General features: G+C 46.5%; 2 protein-coding genes and 1 pseudogene across 5 annotated transcripts; 1 reads left to right on the top strand and 2 right to left on the bottom strand.

Annotated features, from left to right (window-relative positions):
* Nucleotides 1-26: 26 nt before the first annotated feature.
* fsip1 (fibrous sheath interacting protein 1) lies at nt 27-12,759 on the bottom strand. Of its 4 annotated transcripts, none has more exons than XM_029139250.3 (10): nt 12,404-12,759; nt 12,280-12,325; nt 12,040-12,206; nt 11,851-11,929; nt 11,640-11,723; nt 11,320-11,420; nt 10,997-11,113; nt 9,696-9,842; nt 3,645-3,779; nt 27-653 (listed from the first exon to the last, which is right to left on the bottom strand). In XM_029139250.3, exons 1-10 carry the CDS (start codon nt 12,563-12,565, stop codon nt 540-542), a joined length of 1,152 nt encoding a protein of 383 aa, XP_028995083.1. In that variant the 5' UTR covers nt 12,566-12,759; the 3' UTR covers nt 27-539. The 4 variants fall into 4 exon arrangements, with proteins under 4 accessions (XP_028995083.1, XP_028995082.1, XP_040925178.1 ...); XM_029139249.3 differs by having other exon boundaries at nt 11,851-11,932; XM_041069244.2 differs by having other exon boundaries at nt 11,851-11,932; nt 12,031-12,206.
* A 7-nt stretch (nt 12,760-12,766) lies between these two features.
* LOC114848604 (sushi domain-containing protein 4-like) lies at nt 12,767-17,482 on the top strand. The gene is made up of 11 exons (XM_029139248.3): nt 12,767-12,915; nt 13,532-13,671; nt 13,882-14,073; nt 14,232-14,423; nt 14,520-14,711; nt 14,797-14,991; nt 15,109-15,300; nt 15,380-15,574; nt 15,657-15,789; nt 15,874-16,265; nt 16,343-17,482. The coding sequence occupies exons 2-11, from the start codon at nt 13,563-13,565 to the stop codon at nt 16,366-16,368; spliced, it is 1,818 nt and encodes a 605-aa protein (XP_028995081.1). The 5' UTR covers nt 12,767-12,915; nt 13,532-13,562; the 3' UTR covers nt 16,369-17,482.
* A 75-nt stretch (nt 17,483-17,557) lies between these two features.
* On the bottom strand, nt 17,558-21,652 carry LOC114848606 (hepatic sodium/bile acid cotransporter-like; annotated as a pseudogene).
* Nucleotides 21,653-22,305: the final 653 nt, after the last annotated feature.

Raw genomic sequence — 22,305 nt, forward strand, 5'->3', positions numbered from 1 at the left:
CGTAAGTCTCCAAAAACAGCCTTTTTAAAATCATCTGAAGAGAACATTTATTGCAGCAATGTAATATTTATTGTGACAAATGCATTTAAATCATTTAATAATCGTTAATCCTGTCATTCCTTCCTCACCTTCCTCCTCATCATCCTCAGCTGGACGTCTAACAGCATCAAACACAGAGCCTTCGTTACCACAGACTGTATTTCATAACAGGAGGCTTAACTTTAACATATATAGTGATCAGACTCCCCCTGGGACGCGCTGCTATTGGCTCATGCCTACGTTTGCAGCAGAACATTCTGCGGCCTCCGTACCCGCTTATTACATTTAATGACAGCAATTTTCTGTTCTCATCTACGATACTTAGGCTAATACAAAGGATGACCCTGCTGCTCCTGAACCTCACACACATCAACAGATAGAGCATATTCCAAACAAAGCAGCTATAGAAAACTCAGAATCCAGATATGAGAATATTTGAAGCATGACAGCATCAGATCTCTGATGGCAGACGTCCCCGTCGCAGCTCCAGCTCAGTGAGATCAACAGTCCTGTGTGCTTGTGTCATTGGCCTCGTCCGCGCTCCAGCCCTCCATCAGCTCGCATTCATCCAGCAGGCTCAGAAGCTGCTCCTCAGTAAGAGCCGGTGACTCATCCTGCACAGACGGACACAAACACTCAACATAACTGAGCTCCCTCCATTTTACAGTGTGTGCTGATAGATTTTCAGTTTATTTCCTAGTGTTTTTCTGCTCTCACTGTAAACATCATCCACTGGGCTGTAAACTAATCAGGGCAGAGGCCGTTCCCAGTAAGGCGACCAGTGCTGCACTCGTCCCCTGCGCTCAGTTGGAAGCGGTCCGGGAAAAATCACTTCCAGTTGGACGCGACTCTTGTTTTTCTACTGATAAATAGGAATCTTCACCAGCAGTGTTTTGGAAATGCATGAGCTCAAGAAGGAGATCTGGCCTTTAGAAAGTAGGTTGGGATGGAAACGGTTTGAGCAAGAACCCCAACAAATGTCAGTGCGTGTGTCGTTTGGCAGCTGATGTCCAATTATTTAGCTACGCAGAGCTGTGAGTCCTGATGACAAGGCGAGACTTGACTAATTAAACTCTGCACATGTGCACAGTCGCTCCACGTGAGAAGGAGCTGCTCTGTTTAAACAGCTGCGTGGGTGCAGTAACATCAGCTCCTCGTCTCATGACGTGTGTCAGGTCAGACATGTGTCAGATGAGCAGTGTCATCCTGCTCTCGGCCTCTTCTGACTGACTCAACGTTCTGATCCTGTGCTGCACCTCTGCAGGCGCCGTTCACCTTTTCCCCACATCCTCTGAATCACGAGAGGAGCCCACATTCGTGTGTTTCCCCTCTAGCTGTTGCTGATACTCCACCACATCTCACTGATGCTGAACTATTCTGTCCACGGCCTCCAGGTTAAACAGCAGACCTTTCTGGGGAGAAAAGCTTTTTACTGCTGTGACGAAGCGGTTGAGAGTGCGAGGGTCTTCCTGTCTGATTCCTGGTTACAGGGAGGGTCAACAGCCCCTCGCTTTCTGTAACCTCATCCCAGAGGAGCATAAGGTGGCGCAGTCAGCTGCCAAGTGATAATAACATAATGAATTAAATCGGGGCCGATTTGCTGAGCAGCTGCTTTCCATTGTGTTATCAGGGAGAGAGGAACAACAGCGCTGTGTGATGTTTAAACAGAGCTTTACTCTGAGGAACAACAGAGGAGGAGATAAAATGTTGGACTGAAATAAAAGGAAGGTTTAGTTTTAAGCTGAGTGTTTATCCACACGCTTCGCGCTCTGCCGTCCGTCTGTACCTGAGCTGCAGCTCTGCAGACAGAGGCTGCGTGGGCTCATCCGTCTCTGCTGTCACCTCGTCTCCTCAGGCTCCATGCTGAGGTCATTGTGTTGTTTGCCCCGAGGCAGAGGAGTCGGCTCCGTTCCACGTGAACCCCCAACCTTCAGAAATACATCAAGGTTCTGGTCGCTGTCCTGTATCAGTTCCACACCTGGAGGCGGATGGATCAAACCTCCCGCTTTGAGCCCTGGCTCTGGAACCAGTGGGGCTGCGATTGTGAAGCACACAAACCAGTGACTGTCAAACGGATTCGGTTTCAGGACGTAATGGCGGTCGTACGTCCAGTCACCGAGGACGGGACGAGGGCGAGGGCAGCTGTGGCCGGAGGCTCCATGGCTCCATATCTGGGCAAACACACCAACCCCCAGTGGAAAGACAGGCGGAAAACCGTTGAGTGATGTGAATTCAGTCCAACTACTGGTGTGCTGTGCAGGTAAACAGGCAACATCAGGCCTGAGCTGGACGTTGAGCGCTGGGCGTCCAACAGACAAACACCCTGCATGAGGAACTCAGTGACGGCGGGTGGAGGATGCTGGTCCAGCAGCCGGTCCTGGTGGAAACGCTGCGGCGCTTCCTCCTGCTGCTGATGTAGGACTCCAGCCAAGCAGAGAAAAATCGCCTCACAATTACTTATTCTTGTCTGCAGGGCGAAGTCCGGGACCTCCGCTGCACAGACTAACAGTGAGACCAGTGAAAAGAGCTGGAGAATTTAAGGTGAGAAATTCTTTGGCAAAGAGTCAGGAAGGAGCTTGTTTGGATTGAGAGAGATGGAAAACAGAGACAGAGAGTCTTCATCTCAGGTCCGACTCCAGCTCAGCGAAGCTTTTGTTTAAATAAATTGCTGGAGGAATGTCAGGTCAAAGGAATGAATCAAACTAAAGAGGTGCAGTGAACCTGTGGCCACTGTTACAGTGATGCTAGACTCCAGCAAAGGCCCAGACTAAACACAGAAACACCCTTAATGTAGTTTATACAGTAGATGAAAACCTAAACCCACAGAGTCTGTGTCAGACAGTGAACATTCACAGATACTGAGTGCAGTGAATCACTGATAAGAGTTCACGCAGAACTGCCTTGAGTTCTGTGGCCCGTGTTTCTTTTCGTGCACCTGAAATCGCCCTAAAGGCCCAAAACCTCAGCCTCTCAGGTTCAAACTCAGTTTAGTCCTCATCTCGGCAGCTGCCGCTACAAGCTGACACTTCACCGAGCCGCAGGTGAGCGCATGAATGTGTGCGAGGGCTTCACACGTGCAGCACCAGTATGAAACCTACCAAACCAGCAGCAGCAGCAGCTCCACGGTCGACGCGCCAGACGCTTGACTTACAAATCAACTTAACGAGTGTGTGAAACACCTCCCAGACGAATTCCCTGCAAATAAATCTTCTCCCACCACAAAAGAAGCCTGGTGGCGGCGGCGTGGCTGTTTCAGTGGTTTAGGGGCGGGGCCTCCAGCTGCACCAGTAGAGACGACCAGTCCATGAAGCAGACGGCTCCATCAGCAGACGGACCCGTTCAGGACCCGACACCTGTTCCTGCGCTGGACTGGTCTGAAGTCAGTCCATCCATTCCTTCCTCGCTCACATAATGTAAATGTCAGAGAAGAAATCGGCCCATTTACCTTCCTGTGTTGTGTGTTCAGCTACAGGGAGGAGTGACACCATGGCTGTTCTAATAAGTTCAGGGGTTTCCAGGGAAGGATGCGGATTGAAAGAGCAGCCTCTCAACTAAAGGGCTCAGAGCAGCGTGAGAGCGGCTCCGTGTCCAGTGTTCGGACTCACCGTGGCGTCCTGGTTCCGACCCAGGAGCTCCAGCTGCTGCTGGACCTCATCAAGCCGCCTCTCGTCCTCTCGCCTCTGCTCCACATACTGCATGGTTTCTGCTTGGTACGTCCAGGCCAAGTCTGAGCCACGTCCCTGATCAGCAACAGACGAGACAAACAAGTCGCTGTTTCACATGTGGATGAGCAGGTTGCGGCCGTTTAAGAACAGTTCAATGTTTCTAAACAACACACTTATCAAGTTACAGTTCCAACAGAAGAATGTGGCAGTTTTAATATTTGTCAGCTGGTAAAAACATGAAAATGATCTTGTTATGATGTGTAAAAGATGTCCATGGGATATAGTGGAACCAGATACAGGACGCCTGCTCAGACCTGAGAGGACCCGTGTGCACGGAGCCGACACCATTAAACACAAGCGCCGTCCAAAGCAAACGCTGAAAATAGGTCAGAGCGAAGCCGAGGCTGCGGAGGCTTCACAGGCTGATAGGAACCGGCCTGTTGTTCTGGGGACACAGCGATCCAAGGAAAACCAACGTGGTCTGACTCACACAGGTGATGAAGAGGAGCTGCAGATGAAGAGGATCTCACCAGCTCACAGCATGTGGCTGAAATCTGCATCCTGGTTGGATTCACACAGTTCAAACTGAGGTGCTTTTCATTAAACGTTGACTCAGTGGTGAATTACAGGAGACAGCGGAACCCAGAGGATGAGGACTTTAAAGACCCAGTTGGTAAATCTGTTGTGACACATTTATGACAGGAAGTAATCCCAGTTAAAGCCGGAGCAGAGACACGAACAATGAATTCCTCGTCTCGTTATAGCAGATCCTGCATGTGAGGTTCTGGAGCCCAGCGTTCCCTCGTGCGTGTGGCCTCACAGACATGATGACAGCTTCTATAGAGGCCTCCCGCGGAGACGCGCTGACCCGGGACCGGGACCGGGCCCAGACCCAGACCCAGACCGGGTCGGACACGCAGCATTCCAGCAGGAAAAGGAAAAAGTGGCTTCACGGCCGCGCTCACACCACTAACTGCATGTTTCCAAAAAGCTCCAGGAGACGCAGTTTGTTTCATTTGGAAGCGACGCCTTCGTTTTACAGAACTATATGTGAAGACTTTCCTAAACGTTGAATGGACGTGTGCTACATGAGCTGAAGCACTCGTCTCTCACCAGTCGCCTGTGGCTGAAGCCGAAGCAGCTTGATCTGAGCCCGGTTACAGCAGGAACACAACCATAGAAAAGGAAGGCAATCTGCCACGAACGCCGGGATGAGGAGCTCATATTAAACCATGTGGGAACAAAAGCTGCGTTTCTGATGAGCATAATTAATGAGCAGGTCTAAACGGTAGATGCTTCTCTGCTCTGATGCCAGTGACGCTGCAGTAATAATTCACTTCAGCTCCACAGACTCCAGGGATCGCTGTAAAACATCAGCCCATGATATCTGGGCTCCTTCTCCAGGAATGTGATGGTTTTTGACGGACTCCAAGCAAAGCTTATCTGACATCAGCTGGCACCTCTCCAAGCAGCCACTCGGCATTCTGTCGAAAATGTGCAATAATCCAATGTGGGTCACAGACTGCTGGAAGGCCACAGAGAGCTGCCTTTCGTTTCCCCTAAGTAGAAAAACATGTCAAACATAATTAGCTTTTTAGGCAGAAGTATGTCGGCCAATTGATGCAATATTAGATCAGTGCTCTGAGATCTGAGGCTGTGTCAGTGTCAAACGTGGACGCAAAGCACAGCGAAGAAAATGCCAGCTATTATTTTAAATGCCAAGTTGATGTTATTCAAATAAAGAAATAGGTTACTCGTGCGTGATACGACAGCTTCAGGGAATCTGTCCTCGCTCCATTCCGCAAAATAAAATGTTCTGCCAAACGCCGCGAGCAGAAGCTGCTTCAGGTACTGCGTCGTTCAGCCGTACGCTTTTCAGATGGTTCTGAGTTCAGATGGTTCTGATTTCACAAGGGTCTGATTTCACATGATTTCAGATGGGTCTGATTTCAGATGGGTCTGATTTCACATGATTTCACATGGGTCTGATTTCAGATGGGTCTGGTTTCAGATGGGTCCGATTTCACATGGGTCTGATTTCACATGATTTCAGATGGGTCTGATTTCAGATGGGTCTGATTTCACATGATTTCACATGGGTCTGATATCACATGGGTCTGATTTCACATGATTTCACATGGGTCTGATTTCAGATGGGTCTGGTTTCAGATGGGTCCGATTTCACATGGGTCTGATTTCACATGATTTCAGATGGGTCTGATTTCAGATGGGTCTGATTTCACATGATTTCACATGGGTCTGATATCACATGGGTCTGATTTCACATGATTTCACATGGGTCTGATTTCAGATGGGTCTGATTTCAGATGGGTCTGGTTTCAGATGGGTCCGATTTCACATGGGTCTGATTTCACATGATTTCAGATGGGTCTGATTTCAGATGGGTCTGATTTCACATGATTTCACATGGGTCTGATTTCACATGATTTGAGATGAGTCTGATTTAAGATGGTTCTGGTTTCACATGGGTCCAATCGCTGTGCGCTTCAGCCTCGCTCTGATTTCACGTAGGAGCGTCACATTCCATTCAGAGCGCGTCAGGGCGTCGCAGTGTGAAGCAGCTGCAGCGGCTGATGCACGATTCGCTGCTGCGCGAAGTGACGAAATGGGAAACTTGTGGATGTGGAGTGGTGTCATTAACAGAGAACGGACCTATAACTGGGTGCTCTCATTAACAGAGCGGGTGATTTCTCAGCAGCGTTCACCTGGAGCGGCTCTGCTCCACTGGGCTTCATCTGTTCTCCTACATGATCAGCAGGTGGGTTTTAGACACAACTCAAACAGCAGCACGTTCGTCCAAGGTGCTCCGTTCCATCCACACATCTGCCACCTCTGGAAAACACTGGCTGCTTTATGTAGCGACAGATATGAAGTCCTAAGAGGCCGAGGAGCTACAGCCACGGCTGGAAACATCTTGTTCTTAAGTTAAATATGCATCATGTGTTTTAGATGAGCTTCGTTCTGGTTTCATTTTACATAAACAGCATCTTAAAACAAACATAAGCTATTGCACAGCGTTGTCAAAGATCACAAAGCTGTGTGCCATTACAGGCAAATTAGCGTAACGAATTCTTTAAACGGATCCTACTGAGGGAAACACGCTGGAAACACGATGTGCTGTTATAGGAGCCGACTCTGGATGAGGCTGCTCCTCCTGCCCCTCCTGCTCCTCCTGCTCCTCCTGCTTCTGCTCCTCCTGCTCCTCCTGCTCCTGCTGCTGCTGCTCCTCCTGCTCCTCCTGCTCCTCCTGCTGCTGCTCCTCCTGCTTCTGCTCCTCCTGCTCCTCCTGCTCCTGCTGCTGCTGCTCCTCCTGCTTCTGGTGCTCCTCCTGCTGCTGCTCCTCCTGCTCCTCTTGCTCCCCCTGCTTCTGCTGCTCCTCCTGCTTCTGCTCCTCCTGCTCCTCTTGCTCCTGCTGCTGCTGCTCCTTCTGCTCCTCCTGCTTCTGGTGCTCCTCCTGCTTCTGCTCCTCCTGCTCCTCCCGCTGCTGCTGCTGCTCCTCCTGCTGCTGCTCCTCCTGCTCCTCCTGCTCCTCCTGCTTCTGCTCCTCCTGCTCCTCCTGCTCCTGCTCCTCCTGCTCCCCCTGCTTCTGCTGCTCCTGCTGCTGCTCCTCCTGCTGCTGCTCCTCCTGCTCCTCCTGCTTCTGCTCCTCTCCCACTGCTTCGCCTGCTCACGTTCTCACGTTCTGCCACGTGGACGCAGGCCACCTGCCAGGCCGACCTCAGGCCTCGCTCTCAGCTCTCTCCTCTGTTCGCTCTGTCATTTCTCTGACGTTAACACAGTTAACACAGCAGCTCCAGCAGTAGCTCAGCTACAGACGACATCAGCTCACAAATGTGCCAGATGTGATATTTGTCCTTATTTCAGCTGCTGTTTTCTCCTTGTGACATATACAATACTTTGGATGGAGTTAAATGGACTGAAGATTACTTAACATTCCTAAAGTCTTAGAAGATTTTTTGTCAGAACTGAGGGTTCTAGAGAATCAAAAGTCTAAACATCCTGGTGCGTCCTACGTTCACATTGGCCTGTGAGCTGTGACTCTGGGTGAAATATGGCCTCCACCTGTGTGTTCTCAGTATCTCAGCATAATCTGAAGACAGTTCAGAAGATTAATAGGATTCTCTCCACCCAGAACCATTTAGCTGATATAAGGTCATTCTGGCATTTGCAAATAATGACGCAGACTAAATAAATTTTAAATAAAAAACACAGAACAAGACCGTAGTAAATATTTATCAAAAGCATCTGGAGAGAAAACGTTTCCAAGCGTCCTTTGGCACTTCTTGTTCCCTAGTGAAGCCAACTGCTTATTGTGAAACACAATATCTGTCCGACCCTCATACATGGAAGCGTGGACGCGGTTCTGTGTTTACAGGTCTAATGTCGACGAATGCAGCGCTTTAAGCAGCGGGTCCAGTTCAACAGCTGTGTGGATGGGAGCTCATCTGTTCCTTTTCCTCGCGTTTCTGCAAATCTACTAACATAGAGACAACGTCCCCTCAATCATTTTCATTGACTTATGAGGTCATCATCTCTCATATGGTGAAGAATGGGAATGAAGAGATGCCAGAGATGAAGCATCAGTGAACGCGTTAGCTGCTGTAGAGGATCCGCCGGGAAGTGTGATGATGAGCGGAACAGCTCTAACGTGACAGAGAGAAGCTCTCAGCCACTTAACACAAGTGCTGCTGTGGACAGCACCAGTGGGAGAGGCTATTACGAGAAGACAATAAACTGGGTCTCATGGGAATTACAGGGTGGGGAAGGGCGTGGAGCCTGTTCCTCTGAGCCAAGTGAACCTCGTGAAGTCCAGTCATACAGTAAATGCTGACAACCAGCTTCTGTTTTTGTCTGCACTATTAAAAATTAGTCAAAAGGTTCTATGGCCTTTTTATTTACAGGTTTCATTTTGGAGACGCGCATACGAGCCTTATCGTGTATGTAACATAACAGCAGCATCTCCTCTGCTGTGCAAGTATATGAAATAAGGTCAATTTGCAAAGTGTCCTCTGACCGCATTGTGTTGGTCAACAGGGCGTTTCCTGCACAGCGCTGCTCTCCCACTTCACATCTGCTGGACTCAAAACCATGGGTGCTCATCAGCAGCCGCACTGTGACCAGATGAGCTCATAGCCCTGCATCAAAACACCACACAACAGTTGGAGTTGCTATGTAAACTCACAGAAGCAGTCGAATGCAGCAGGACAATGACTGAAGGCTTCACTCATTATTGGGACCAAGGTTTTTAAAAAAAGCCACAGTTCACACACACGCACACACACCCATGTCACCAAACACCCAACACCAGCAAATTATCATGACAGAGTCTGTTCTCCTGGCATCAGGCTGTGGGTGGAGCAGCCTTTACCACACAGCGCTGCAGAAGGAGGAGCCTCCTGTACATTGAGCCGTGAGCCAACACATGCTTTTAATGACAGCAGGCCACTTAGCTGAACCCTGGGAGGAGAGGAGGCAGAAAAGCATGCGAAACAGCGATGCTGTCATAAGCACAACACTAACGGCGTCCAAGCAAAACCGTCTCTAATCAGTCCTCGTGGCTCGAAGCTCCCCACTCGGTTTCTAGCTACCTGACCTATTTTCTACAACCTAAAAGAGCCAGAGGCAAAAATCAGGCCTGTTCCCATCAAAGCTTTCACCCTGAGTCACAAAAACGAAGCCTGCGGTTTGTGGGTTCTTCTCAGGCACTGAGGTATAATATGCACCTGCTACTGCAGGTATAGAAGCAGACACAAACCCTGCGTGTCCAGCTCCCAGGCATCACGTGTACTGAGCCCAGCAGCACTCAGTGTCTTCAGATGAAGCAGGAAGCGTGTTCTTTTCCTGGCTCGGCCTCCACCGGGGCTGTAATTAGCTTGTGATGGGGGACAGTTTGTTGGCCTCACAGTGTGACTTCAGCATGAGGAGCAAAGGGAGGCCAGCGACGCGTGATGGGAGAAGCAGAGAACATACCCTGGATCCGCTGAAGCTGGTGCAGGAGCTCCGGGCAGAATGAAAGTCTTCGGGAGAAAGGAGGCGCAGTCTGGACTCAATGTGAATGAGCTGCTGCAGGTCGGACGGCTCTGGGCTGTATCCCTGGGACGTCGGGCCCGGAATTTCCTGTTGGAAGAACAGGTCACGACCCACGGTTAAAACAGGTTTTAAAAGGACACAGAAAGATAAGAAGGTGTTACTGTGCGACCTGCTGCCTGCTGCTCCTCATGCTATAACGTGTATGTTATAATCATCATTAAGCTACAACTTACCTGTATCTCACCATGAGGCCACACCTCTAGCATTGGTTTCATGCACAGAGCTACACGCGACCGAGGAGCTTGTCGGGACGAGCGTCAGCGGCATCAGCGGAGTGAGGCAGGCGGTCAGCAGCCGGCGCCTCACGCGGCCCGAGGGCCTTCGCCAAAACGCGGTAGTCAAGTCCTCAGAACTAATCACACGGCGCTGCCAGAGTCTCAGTGACATACAACAAATAACATGTCTGCTCTGTTACAGCCACAAAATAACAGGGACGGCTCCAGCAGCCAATTCAAAACAGATTAGCCCATCTGCAGTTCACTCTGGTGTCTGTTAAGTATTTATTGCAGCGCAGCGTTGGCCTTGACGTCCAGGCAGACTCATAGAAGGAGCCTCTGGCGTCTGTGGTGGTGGAGCTGAACGGGAGCGTGAGGGAGGCCGCGCTCCCGCCCTCCTTCCATCTGACTAACTGCTCCCACTGCCAAGACGACCATTTAAGCTAATTAAAGGTGACGGCTGTGGCGTTCTCAGTGCGATATCATGCCGCTTCAGGTAAACTCACATGAGTCTTCACTTGCCACCGTCTTGACTTGAAGGTTACCACACCTTGACTAAGCTCCTGAATTTCACAATAGGAGTTACTTCCACGAGCAGTTACTAATTCCACCTGACCTGCGAGTGGCCTTCCTTCCACATGTGGCTCAAACCCTGAGAGTCAGAGTGTGCAGCTGCCAGGCAGTCGTCAAAACATGCATATTATTCACTGTGCTACTTTCTGGGCCAAAATGTTATTCAACAGCTTTTATTATCCAATAATGTGTTTAATGACACAGATTCTCAAAATGAAGCTTTCTTTACAAAAGCAGACAACAAACCACTTGTCCATTAGATACATTCATTGTGTGCTTCAAATGTAATATGTACCAATCAATCCATGGCGGCAGCAGGAGGACTCGACTGTGACTCTACAGTAAGTGACCCTGCAGGACGCGAGCTGCTGTGTTGGGCTCAGCTCAGCCTACCTCGCTCCCTCCTCCGCCGCTTTCTTCTTCCTCTTCCTCTAGTTCTCGGAGGAGCTTGGCCAGACGCTCCTTCTCTGGCTGGGTCAGAAGCACTTGGCCCTCGCCTCCACTTACCAGCTGTCACATGACACAACAATTGGGAAAAAAATGCATTCAAAATCGCTTTTTGCATAACATGTCTATTATTTTCAATGCTGCTGCCGCTGCTTTGACCCGTGTTCTTTTGTGAACTACAGGCAAATGTTTTCCTTACTAGAAAAAGCAGCCAGTCGAGAGACTTGAGTCCCAACGCTGCATTTAGCCTGACGTGAACTTCGACGTACCTCAATGTTTCTTTTGACAAAGTTCTGGGTTTTCCTGCCTTTGGAGCTGCCACAGTGGCCGACATCGAACTGCTCTGTTGAGCTGCGCGGCGTCTTTTCACCTGCCAGAAGAGCCACACTTTCAGTTCCAGGAGTAAAATTTTAATTTTTATCTGCAGTCAGTTTTAGTTTGTACCAGCTGACAGTGAAGCAGGAAAGTAACCGCTGCTCTAAGTGTATTTCTATGGACACATGGCGCCATCAACTGCAAAATGTAGGCAGTGCAACAGAAAATGCTGATTTTAACAACTTTATTAAACATGAGTGTGTACATAACTGACTTTTTTCTAAGTCTTGGTCATCTTCATCGCAGTCAGTAACCTGAGTCTCAAACAGAGGCGTGCAGTGTTCCTGCTCTTCTGTCCCTAAGATGAAACATGTTTTTATTACTTTTCCAAACCTTTGCAGATTTGCATGTGCTGATCAGCCAAACATCACCATCTGATGGTATTAGAGCCGCGTGTGACCATGTGTGCAGCTAACTGTGCTCACCAGCAGGCGCTTCCAGAGCCAAAAACAGTTTTGTGTTCAGAGCCTCCTGAGCACATTGTGTGCGACCTGTGGTATTTTGCTGCTGCATCAGGATAAAATACAATTGACCAAATCATTTCAGGTAGTTACATTATTGGTCTAGTTAAATGTGATGACTGGAGAGTAATACAAAAACATTGCCAGCTGTACCAGGATGTCCTGCCACAGTTTTGCTTGAAGTTCTTTTCTTTGACGTTTGACTTCTTTTTCTCTGGAGATCTTTTGTGACAGTATTTTGTCAAGTCGTTGCATTTCCTCGATCTCTTTCTGGAGTTTGGAGGCTTCTTCATCCGCAGTGACATCAGCGTAAGCCTCGCCTAAATTTGTTATTGTTAAAGTATGAAAATAATTCTGAATTATTTTAAAACTTAACAAAAATCGATAACTTGCCTCTGTCTGAGGAGGTGTTCGTTGTTTCTTCAGAGCTGCTTTGGTTCTACACAGAATTATTTTGTTTATTGGAAACTATTAAATCATTTGATCTGATTTTGTAAACCCAGCATGTTTTAATTACCTGAATATCAGCAGCATCGTTGGTCAAAACAACAAGAGAGAAAGGAGGTGTAGGACAAATCCTGTCAGCGTGAGGCAGCGACACGCTGGACACACGGCTGCCTGTGTGCTCGGTAGGTGCGGCCCGGGAAATCTCGTCTAAACTCCCTTTAATTATTTCCATATTCTTATATAAATTATTTATTACGACGTATTAGAAAAATGATAAACAACTACTTTAGTATTTGTAAGTCAAAACCGAGAAAAAACTCGCCTCTTGCTGTGGTCTGGTAACCAGGGACGCAAAGACTTCCGGATGTGGTAACTATGGACATTTGTCGCTATGGATACCGGGCGAAAGGACGGGTCACGTGACACATTAATCAAAGCAGCGAGCTGTCGTAGCGCGGGCAACAAGCTAGCTAGCGCTTAGCCTCAATATGTAGTAATTTATACAGTAGCGCAACATGTTTTCCGTATAGCCGAGTAAATGTAGTAAGAAAAAAGGTGGATGGTTCGAGGCCGTGTTTTGTGGTAGGTAACATTAAGCACTAAACGTGGCTTTATTGCCTCTAGTGCCAGCGAGACACAATATTGATTATAAAGGATCGCTAGCTACTGTAGCTGGCTAGCTAACGCAACAATGGATAGCAGCTAATATACGATACGTTGGATGAAAACATGTTTATGTGGCACAGTGGCTACAGCCTACTTATCGACATCATGCACTCGATATGCAATTTATATATTTTTACTTCGGCCGAATTCAGTGTAACGTTACTGAACACGTCCATTAAGCACTGAAGCACTGAGGATGGGTGTGTAACCGCAGCACCAGAACGGTTTAGAACCAGGTTTATGTTTACGTGTGGGAGATATAACGTCAGCTGTTCCCTGGGATCGTCAGCTACTAATAGCTAGCGGTAGATTGTGATTCCTAATTCGTGCTAAATATGAGCTGATTGTTGCTTTTTGCTCCCGTACTGTCATTATGTGAATCCCCCCACAATCCCACCCATTTCGCTGGCAGCTGTCCAGGCTCTGCGGAATACCTGCGCCGGGCAGGTGTCAGGACATGGTCGTGGCCGTGGGGATGTCGCGTTTCCATCGCTTTACCTTTTCTCAGTCTGCGTTTGTCTGTTCGTAACAGGTTGTGTTGATCGTAAAGAGGAAGATGTGCAATGGTGATACAGACAGTATCTCAAGCCTTGTGGGCCCACGCCTCTGCCACCAAACGGTCCGTTCTGCTGCTGCTGACGCTGACCACAGTTTCTACTGGACAAGGGTCGGGTGAGAGCAGATTTTATGATTGCATTTCCATGCAGTGAGTGGTTTCTGTATATGTGTACAGACAAACATTTACATAATTACAACTGATATATTGGATAAAATGAAACACATTAAGGTGATGTTCATCTGTTGTAATATTATATTACTATGTTCTGCTTAAAACCTGTTCAGTTTCTCAAAATGTTTTGTGCCTTGGTCTTCTCTTCGTAGGATGTTTGAGGCCCTACATGGTCCAGAACAGCTGGGTAAACCTCACAGAAACCAACAGAGGCTTGTTTCCTGTGGGCACAGTGCTAAAGTACAGCTGTGACCCTGGTTACATGCCAGACGGACCCAGTATCCTGACCTGCACCACGCTGGGACACTGGTCCTCTGAACCTCCCCACTGTATTCACAATAGTGGTAAGATTTCCAGTCCAAAGTAGAGTCTTTTGTTAATTGGTGGAGCAGTAATAAGTCACTTCGAGGTGAAGAACTGTTTTCAATTAGGTAGATCTGATAGGAAAAAAAAGTAATTATTTTGAGGTTGGAGTTGTAATTTATCCCTTTTTCTCAATCAGCATGTCCACCTCTGTCCAAACCTGAGAATGGAGGATATACCTGCCACCCGTCCCCCTGTCGAATGTTTTCCCACGGTACTGTGATTGAGTTCTACTGTGATGCAGGCTTTGCTCTTAATGGAGACTACAACTATTTGACCTGTCAGGATGGACAGTGGAACGGCCCAATGCAGATCACTTGTGTGAGCCCAGGTTTGTCAGTTTTACCCTGTAACACTCTGTTGCTTCAGTAAGTTCCTTAAGTTGACATTAACTTTCCATGTACTTTTCTGTTCAACTTTTTGTAAGGATGTACAAGACCCTCTGTGGTGCAGCATGGCTCAACTAATCTGACAGACACCAACAGGAGCTTGTTTCCGGTGGGCACAGTACTAGAGTACAGCTGTGATCCTGGTTACCTGGCATTGGGACCAAGCGCACTCACTTGTACCACATCGGGACACTGGTCCTCAGACCCTCCGAAGTGCATACACAGTGCTGGTAAAAACAAGTCAACCTCATAGGCCTTTTTGTAGTACATAACACATACAGTAGATTCTTTATTCTTTTCTCTCCTCGTGGACAGTGTGCCAGCCACCACACCAGCCAGAGAATGGGGGTTATACCTGTCATCCCTCCCCATACGGAACATTTTCTCATGGCACTGTGATTCAATACTTTTGTGATGAAGGCTATATTTTAAAAGGAGAGTATAAATTCTGTACATGTCAGTATGGGAAATGGGACAACCCAACGCCTGTCAGCTGTGTAATGCAGCCAGGTAAATATGTATAACAAATTAGTGAATGTTGTTTTATAAACCTCTTTAAGTTACACCTTTTAACCCGTCCATATAAGTACATACATCCAGTATTTTGCAATATTCTCTTTTCATAAGGTTGTATCAGACCCTCCATGGTACAGCATGGCGCAGCTAACTTGACAGACACCAACAGGAACTTGTTGCCAGTGGGCACAGTACTAGAGTACAGCTGTGATGCTGGTTACCTGATGGACGGGCCCAGCAGCCTCACATGCAACACACAGGGACACTGGTCCTCCGAACCTCCTCGCTGCATACACAGTGATGGTAAAGACAATACCCTGCTGGCCACATTTTTTTAACTGTGTGTCAATGTGACATTTGCGTTTTTCTTCCTCATGGACAGTTTGCCAGTCTCCATATCTGCCAGAGAATGGTGGGTACACCTGCCACCCGTCTCCATGTCGAAGACTTTCTCATGGCACCGTGATCGAGTATTTCTGTGATGAAGGTTATATTCTGAAGGGAGACTATAAATATGTTACCTGTCAGTATGGGGAATGGGACAGCCAGATAAAGCTCAGCTGCCTTCTGGACCAGGGTAAAGATTTGATGCCACCAGCTTCAGACAAATGGCTACCTGTTGCTGTTTAATTAACCACATTATTATTAATTTCTAACAGACCATGACTCAAGTTTACCTCTTGGGATGCCTACCTTGTCCATAGTGGCATCCACAGCGAGCTCTGTTGCCCTCATCTTGCTCCTAGTGGTGCTGTTTGTACTTCTGCAGCCAAAACTCAAATCCTTCCATCGGTGAGTGTGCAGAAAGTCATGTTTGTTGTGTATCACCATCATTGTACATCATGCTGACAATGTACATCTGTTTTCCACATCTAGTCGTGATCAGGGTTTGTCAGGCCACCCTGTGTCAATCATAGTGGAAGGAGTTCAGGTGACTCTGCCTTCATATGAAGAGGCCGTGAGTGGTGGTGGAGCCTCGGCATCAGCTCTCAGCTCTGAGTCTCGAGTCCAGATAGTGTTGTCTGAAGGTCAGAATGCCACAGCTTTAGAGGCTGGGCCCTCAAGAGCTTCTTCACTCAAACAGCAGCATTCAGAAATGGCTGTGGTGCATTCGATACCTTCGTCCTCATCTTCGTCATCACCCTCACCCTCCTCTTCTACCTGGGTTCTGGAGCACAGAGTTGCTGCAGTTTCTTCCTTACAAAGAAGGCCGTCTGCAGGCAGCGACCAACACAGCCTGTCTCTGGACGAGATGGACGACACTGATGGTGAGGAAACGCCTCTCATCCACTTATACTTTAACGTCCTGACCTCTTACTAAAGCAGATCCTTTTGTTACCCACAGATATGCCACTTCTAAAGCAGACATGAAACATGTCCCAGCCTTTGTTTGGACTTGTTGGACTCAAGACAAACAGCGTAGCCACTGTCCTGTACTGGTGAGCAGGACGCCTCCTAGAGGGTTGTAACACAGCCGTTACCACAGACAAACCGAGCTAGAGCAGGTCACTCAGAGCCCTTCCTTCCCATCAGAGAAGGATTCACATGTACATACATGCTTTTGTTTTGGGATTCCTACTCTATGTATGTCCAACGCGAAAAGAACAGGCAGAAAAGAACAGAAACTGCACATCTGCAGTCTGGTTTGGAAGCTATAATCTTACCTGTGTTTAATGTTACTTTTCTTCACCCATGTATCATATCACAAAATGTTTAGATGCAAGTACGCAGGCACAAATGCAGGCCAGGCAATATACAGCAGATTATAACACACAGTTTTAATTATTATTTATCACGGTTGGCATCATTCATCATGTCACTGTACATTATAAGCCTGTTTGTTTCCTTCAAGGGTGTGTTTCTGGATTCAGGGCAAACATTTTAAGTCATCTGTTGTTTCAAGCTTGCATTGAACTCTTTCATCCCTTCTTTTAACATTGCCCCCAATGGCCTTAGCTTTCCACTTCTATGCACAGGTACAGTATTTGTATTACACTACGTAAAATAAGGTGTTTGAAAAATGAATGTCAGTCAAATGCCTCCACTTCTCAGTGATCTGTCAGACACTTTGTCTCCTGTACACAAGAAAATATTATTCTAATTTATTCAGGCTGCTTGAAGAGTCTTGTTTTAAGCCTAAACTAGGAAACTACATTGTGTGTTATTTATTTGTGTCCATTATGCTGTTGATCAGCCGTGAATCTTTTGGATGATTCGACAGTAATTTAATTCACTTGGCTGATTTAGTTTTAATAATGCTGCAGGCACGTTGTATGTGATGCTGTTAACGTGGTAAAGTGTAATGTTGGTGTAATGTCAATGTTCGTTTTGTTCGACCGTTGAGTTTGGGTTTGGACTGAAGAACGGACAATTTTTATTGTTCGTGTTGATGGTCTTTTAATATATGTATTTAATATTTTGAGTTGAAGCTGTAATGTAAATACCTTATGTTCACTTTGATTAAATATTATTTAAGGTGTTTAAACTGCCTGTTTTCTCTTTTCACTTTTTTCAGTATTTCATCCCTGAAGGTGTATAATAGTGTACAGTCCCACAGATGACAGGTCACACATTTTAATCAAAGTTGCATTACAAATCTTAAATGTAAATACAAAATCTCCTGATTTTCTTGCTGTGTCTCATATGAATTATCCATTATTTACATGGTAAAGACCTGATTGAAGATAAAGACAGTATAAACTGTGACTGTTTAGAAAAAGCTGATGCAGAGACAGGAATGTTGAGTTGCTACATCCTCAGTGTGCAATATTCAGCTTCTCTTTGTCTTCCTCTTCAGTCCCAGCTTCTTCATGATGCTGTTGTAATTGCACCGCCTCTGGCTGAACATCAGCATCCCTGTGTATTTTTGCACCTAGGCAACAGAAGCTTGATGTTAGACTTCAAGTAAAGTGAATTAAGAGTTTGGGGAGAGTGCATGCAACCTCATCTGCATTCGATGGATGGATAGCAGCTGTGGCACTTACTCCTAGTTTGTGTCTTTTTGTAGCATCTATAGACCAGGATCAAGAGCAGGGCCTCAAAGACCTGCATTAAAAGGAATACAAATGGGAAGACTAAGTTGGGTCCAATGAGCTGTGGTAGGAAAAACACCTTTAAGATGGTCAAACACAAGTTGGTGTTTTGACATCCTGTCTCCATGGAGATGGTCCTAGAGCATCTGAAAGAATGAAAGGATTTATTTTCTTCCTTCAGTTTTAAATTCAGTTCATTTTTTTTGCAAGACAAAGTTTATCTGTATGTAATGTATTAAGATCAAAACATGTTCATCTAGACTTTAGGCACTTACTTTGAATCAAGCTTGCATATCCTGGACATGGCGTATCCTAGCATATAGCCTGTCAACGGGAGCAGTGCAGCAGCAGTGAGAATATCTGCTGAGAGAACCAGCAACATTTGGTCTTTGATCAAATACACAGTGAGGACCCAAACTGTAATGGAAATGATTCCCAGCAGGCTGAAGCTAACCTGTTGAGAGATGAGAGGAACGGTTGGAGTAAGTGTGTTGTTACAAGGGTTCATTTACAGTATCACACCCTAAATGCTGCAAAGATCTGAACATAACCCTAATCTCCATAGATCATCTGGAGGCATCACAGTCTGTCTAAAGCAGGGGTGTCCAAACTAAGGCCCGCGGGCCAACTTGCGCTAAACAGCAGTAAGACAAAGGAGATGGTGATTGACTTCCGAAACATAGAGACTGTGGACAGTTTTAGGTACCTGGGTGTTCACCTGAACCATAAACTGGACTGGACTAATAACACTGATGCCCTGTACAGGAAGGGCCAAAGTGGCCTCCACCTGCTGAGGAGACTGAGGTCCTTTAGAGTTTGCAGGCCCATGTTAAGGACAGTTTATGACATTCTATCTGGGGAGCAGGCAGCACAGACTGGGACAGGAAAAGACTAAAAAAGCAGGTGAGGAAGGTCCTGGGATGTCCACTGGACTCTGTGGAGGAGGTGGGTGATAGGGGTATGTTGGCAAAGCTGACATCTATCATGGACTGCACCAGACTGTGGGAGCTCTGAGCAGCTCCTCCTTTAGTGGCAGACTGATCCACCCTCAGTGCAGGAGGGAGCGGTACCGCAGGTCCTTCATTCCCACTGATGTTAGATTATACAGTACAATGTAGAGGTCTGACAGGCTCAAATCTGCACTCAGTTGTTGTTGGTCACTTTATCCTGGACACTTTAAGTACTGTACTGCATGAGGTTGTGTTGGACATGTATCTTTCACAAGCTAATTTTGGCCCATGCCACTGTGGCATCAATAAAGTGCAATAAAGTGCAATAAATTCATCCATCTAAACATTGATGGTCTATGTCAAGAAAGAACAGGGGAAATTGCAGTAATGTGTGTTGTAAATTAAAAAGGACATATCCTACAACACCCAGAATGCATTGTGCTCTGACATATATTCCTTTTTCAGCCAAAACCCTCTTTTATTCTTCTTTTGCTGTTAATAGCTGGCAAAAAGAGATGGTTGTCCCTTCCAAGAGTCTCTGTATCAATATGTGGCTGGTCGTTGGATGAAATGAATTATTGAATAAGTATTAGAGTTGCTGCCAACCAGGGTAATGCACAGGCTAACATTAGCAACATAAGCTAGCGCTACTCCTGACAGTCCAAAGCATGACAAGGAACAATAACTATCCTCAAACTGGGAAGGTACAGTAAAAACTAGAAAAAACTAAAAAACTAGAAAAAACTACACAGCAAACAATATTAAAGGTAACTCCAATTCCACGGGCTTGAGCCCAGTTAGCTAGCTGAGGGGGAGAGGCAGGGTACACCCTGAACGGATCGCCAGTCCATTGCAGCGCCATACAGAGACAACTGTGGGAGGAAGCCAGAGAACTCAGAGAACCCCATGAGAACCCACGTGAACACGGGGAGAAGATGCAAACTCAACACAGAAAGGCACCCGGGCCGACCCGGGAATCCGACCCCGGCCCGTCTGGCTTTGAGGGGACAGTGCTACCCACTGCACCACCGTGCCGCCCTGAATGATAATTTCCCTGCATACAAAATATGGAGCAATCTGTGTTCCTTCATTCTCAAATACTACCCAAGGTCGTTTTGGTCAACCCCCATTAAAAATCACTGAGGTTTTCCTTTAACAACCAAAAAGACGACCATCTATGTGATGTCCTTTACCTCTCAAACACAAAACTGACTCCAGACCTGCCAGCAGTCCTGCAGTTTAATAAATGAACCAATAAACACAAAAGGGAAATAGAAACTATATGTAATGGTGCTGCTAGAGAGCACGATACCAAATAACTTAGAACACAAACTAAGACACAGACAGCTACTACTACTACTAGACTATTGCGCAGCAGGGAAAACTAATCAAAATGCTAAACATAGAATAAATACGAAGACAGCTTTGTTGAGAATGAACTGCCAACCTTTTTTGTTCTAAAAAGAATTGCTGTTGTGTTGTAGGCTAATTGATTTAATTAACATAAATAAACCAGGTGAGGAAATCCGTACTTCACCCCGGCTGTTTGTGTGTTTTACCATGTATTGATAAAAAACGTTTGGACACCCCTGGTCTAAAGGAAGCCCTATTGTCCGTGGTGGTTGATCAACAGACATACTTGTGTGGAACAGTCTAGCACTCACCCTCCTCATGGTCAATACGTGCTGTGGTTTATAGTATTTGATGGCGATTCCAAAGGCACACGGCACCAGGGTCAGTGCAAGAGCAATGATGATGTTCAAGTACGGTACCAGCTTTTCCAGACCCCTGTAGTTTTGACAGTAGATGTAAAGCAGCAAAGGCATCATACCAAGGGCAGCGATGTTGGAGCAGGTCGTCATGACGATGCTGGGAGGACACCACACAGAGAAGAAGCGTTGTTTGGCTTATGTTATGTGAGTGAAAAAGAAAAACTAGATTTTTACTGACTTTTACTGGACAGTTTTCTTATTGATGGACAGAAATGGTTCTGCTGCAACTTTGACACATTAAGGACCTTTGATTACCTGAGATTTATGTCACCCTTGATGGCCAGTGAAAAGATTTGAAAAAGCTCCTCCTGGAGAGCAGCCATAGATGATTAGAGCCAGAGCCTTGATGGGCTCTAAGTGTAGGCCTTTGGATATGCAGAAAGAAGCCAGCGGCATGATGCCGAACTGGGCCAGCATTGCCATGGCGGCTTCTTTAGGTTTGAGGAAATAAGCTTTCATTTTTAGAATCTCCACTGACAAGCCAATAGATATCATGGCAAGAAGGAGCATGCCAATGGTTAAGATATTTAGGACTTTATTCAGAGTAAAGTTTTCAAACAATAATATAGTTCCATTGCTGGAGACCTTTCCCTCAGTGTAGAATCCGGTCATGTTCTGGTGGACCTGGTAAAAAGTGCCACTCGTCATGGCACTTTTTACCTATTACACAAAGAAACTGAAATGAGTGATTGAGAATGAGTTGTTTAGATTTTAAAACTGTTACAAACTGTGCAGAATTTTGTAAATCAGTGACTTTCAGTGACATCTACCCCCAAAAAACCTGATGACAACCATCTTTTTCCAAACCTGTTAATTTTTCAAGACACTGAAGAATATTTGAAAACAGCTGTGTATTAATGCTGAGTGAGTTCCACTGAACTTTAGCCTCTGTGCCTTCTTCTCAAATCGTTCAGCATTACATTGTAAACAAACTGTAGCCCAGACCTAAGACCTAAGGCTTTAATCTGGGGGCTTCTCCTTGGCTCCATTACTCTTGATGTAACTGTATATGTTGCCAGTTACCAGCTGTTACTATGGTGAAGCTTCAGCTGCTGATAAAAGTCTAGTCAACAAAAGGAACGTGTTTGGAGAGAAACACTTAATACTCCTCATGTCTTATTGTGACTCTAGGGGTTGGGACCCAACCATGAAAAGAAAGAAAGGCAGTTGGAAAATATGCAGTTAATCATTAAAACATGGTGAGACTTCTCATACTACAGAACTATGATGGTGTGTGATCTGTGCAGAGGGTATTTTCTGCACAGTACGAGCTGTACTGATTCTTTCTTCAGTGACAGGATTTTGCCTCGCTGTAAACTGCTCACTCCCTGCAAGTAAAATCCTCAAGAAGTTCTCAACTGATTTTCCATCCATCCATCCATCCATCCATTTTCCAAGCTGCTTGTTCCCTAATGCAGGGTCACGGGGGTGCTGGAGCTTAACCCAGCTGACTATGGGCGAGAGGCTCTCAACTGATTTTGTCTCATTTATTTACAACATATAAAGTGAATTTACAATAAGTGTTGCTTTGTTGGTGGAAATAATGTTTTATTT

This window comes from Betta splendens, chromosome 22, assembly GCF_900634795.4.
Source record: "Betta splendens chromosome 22, fBetSpl5.4, whole genome shotgun sequence".
NCBI classification, from domain to species: Eukaryota; Metazoa; Chordata; class Actinopteri; order Anabantiformes; family Osphronemidae; genus Betta; species Betta splendens.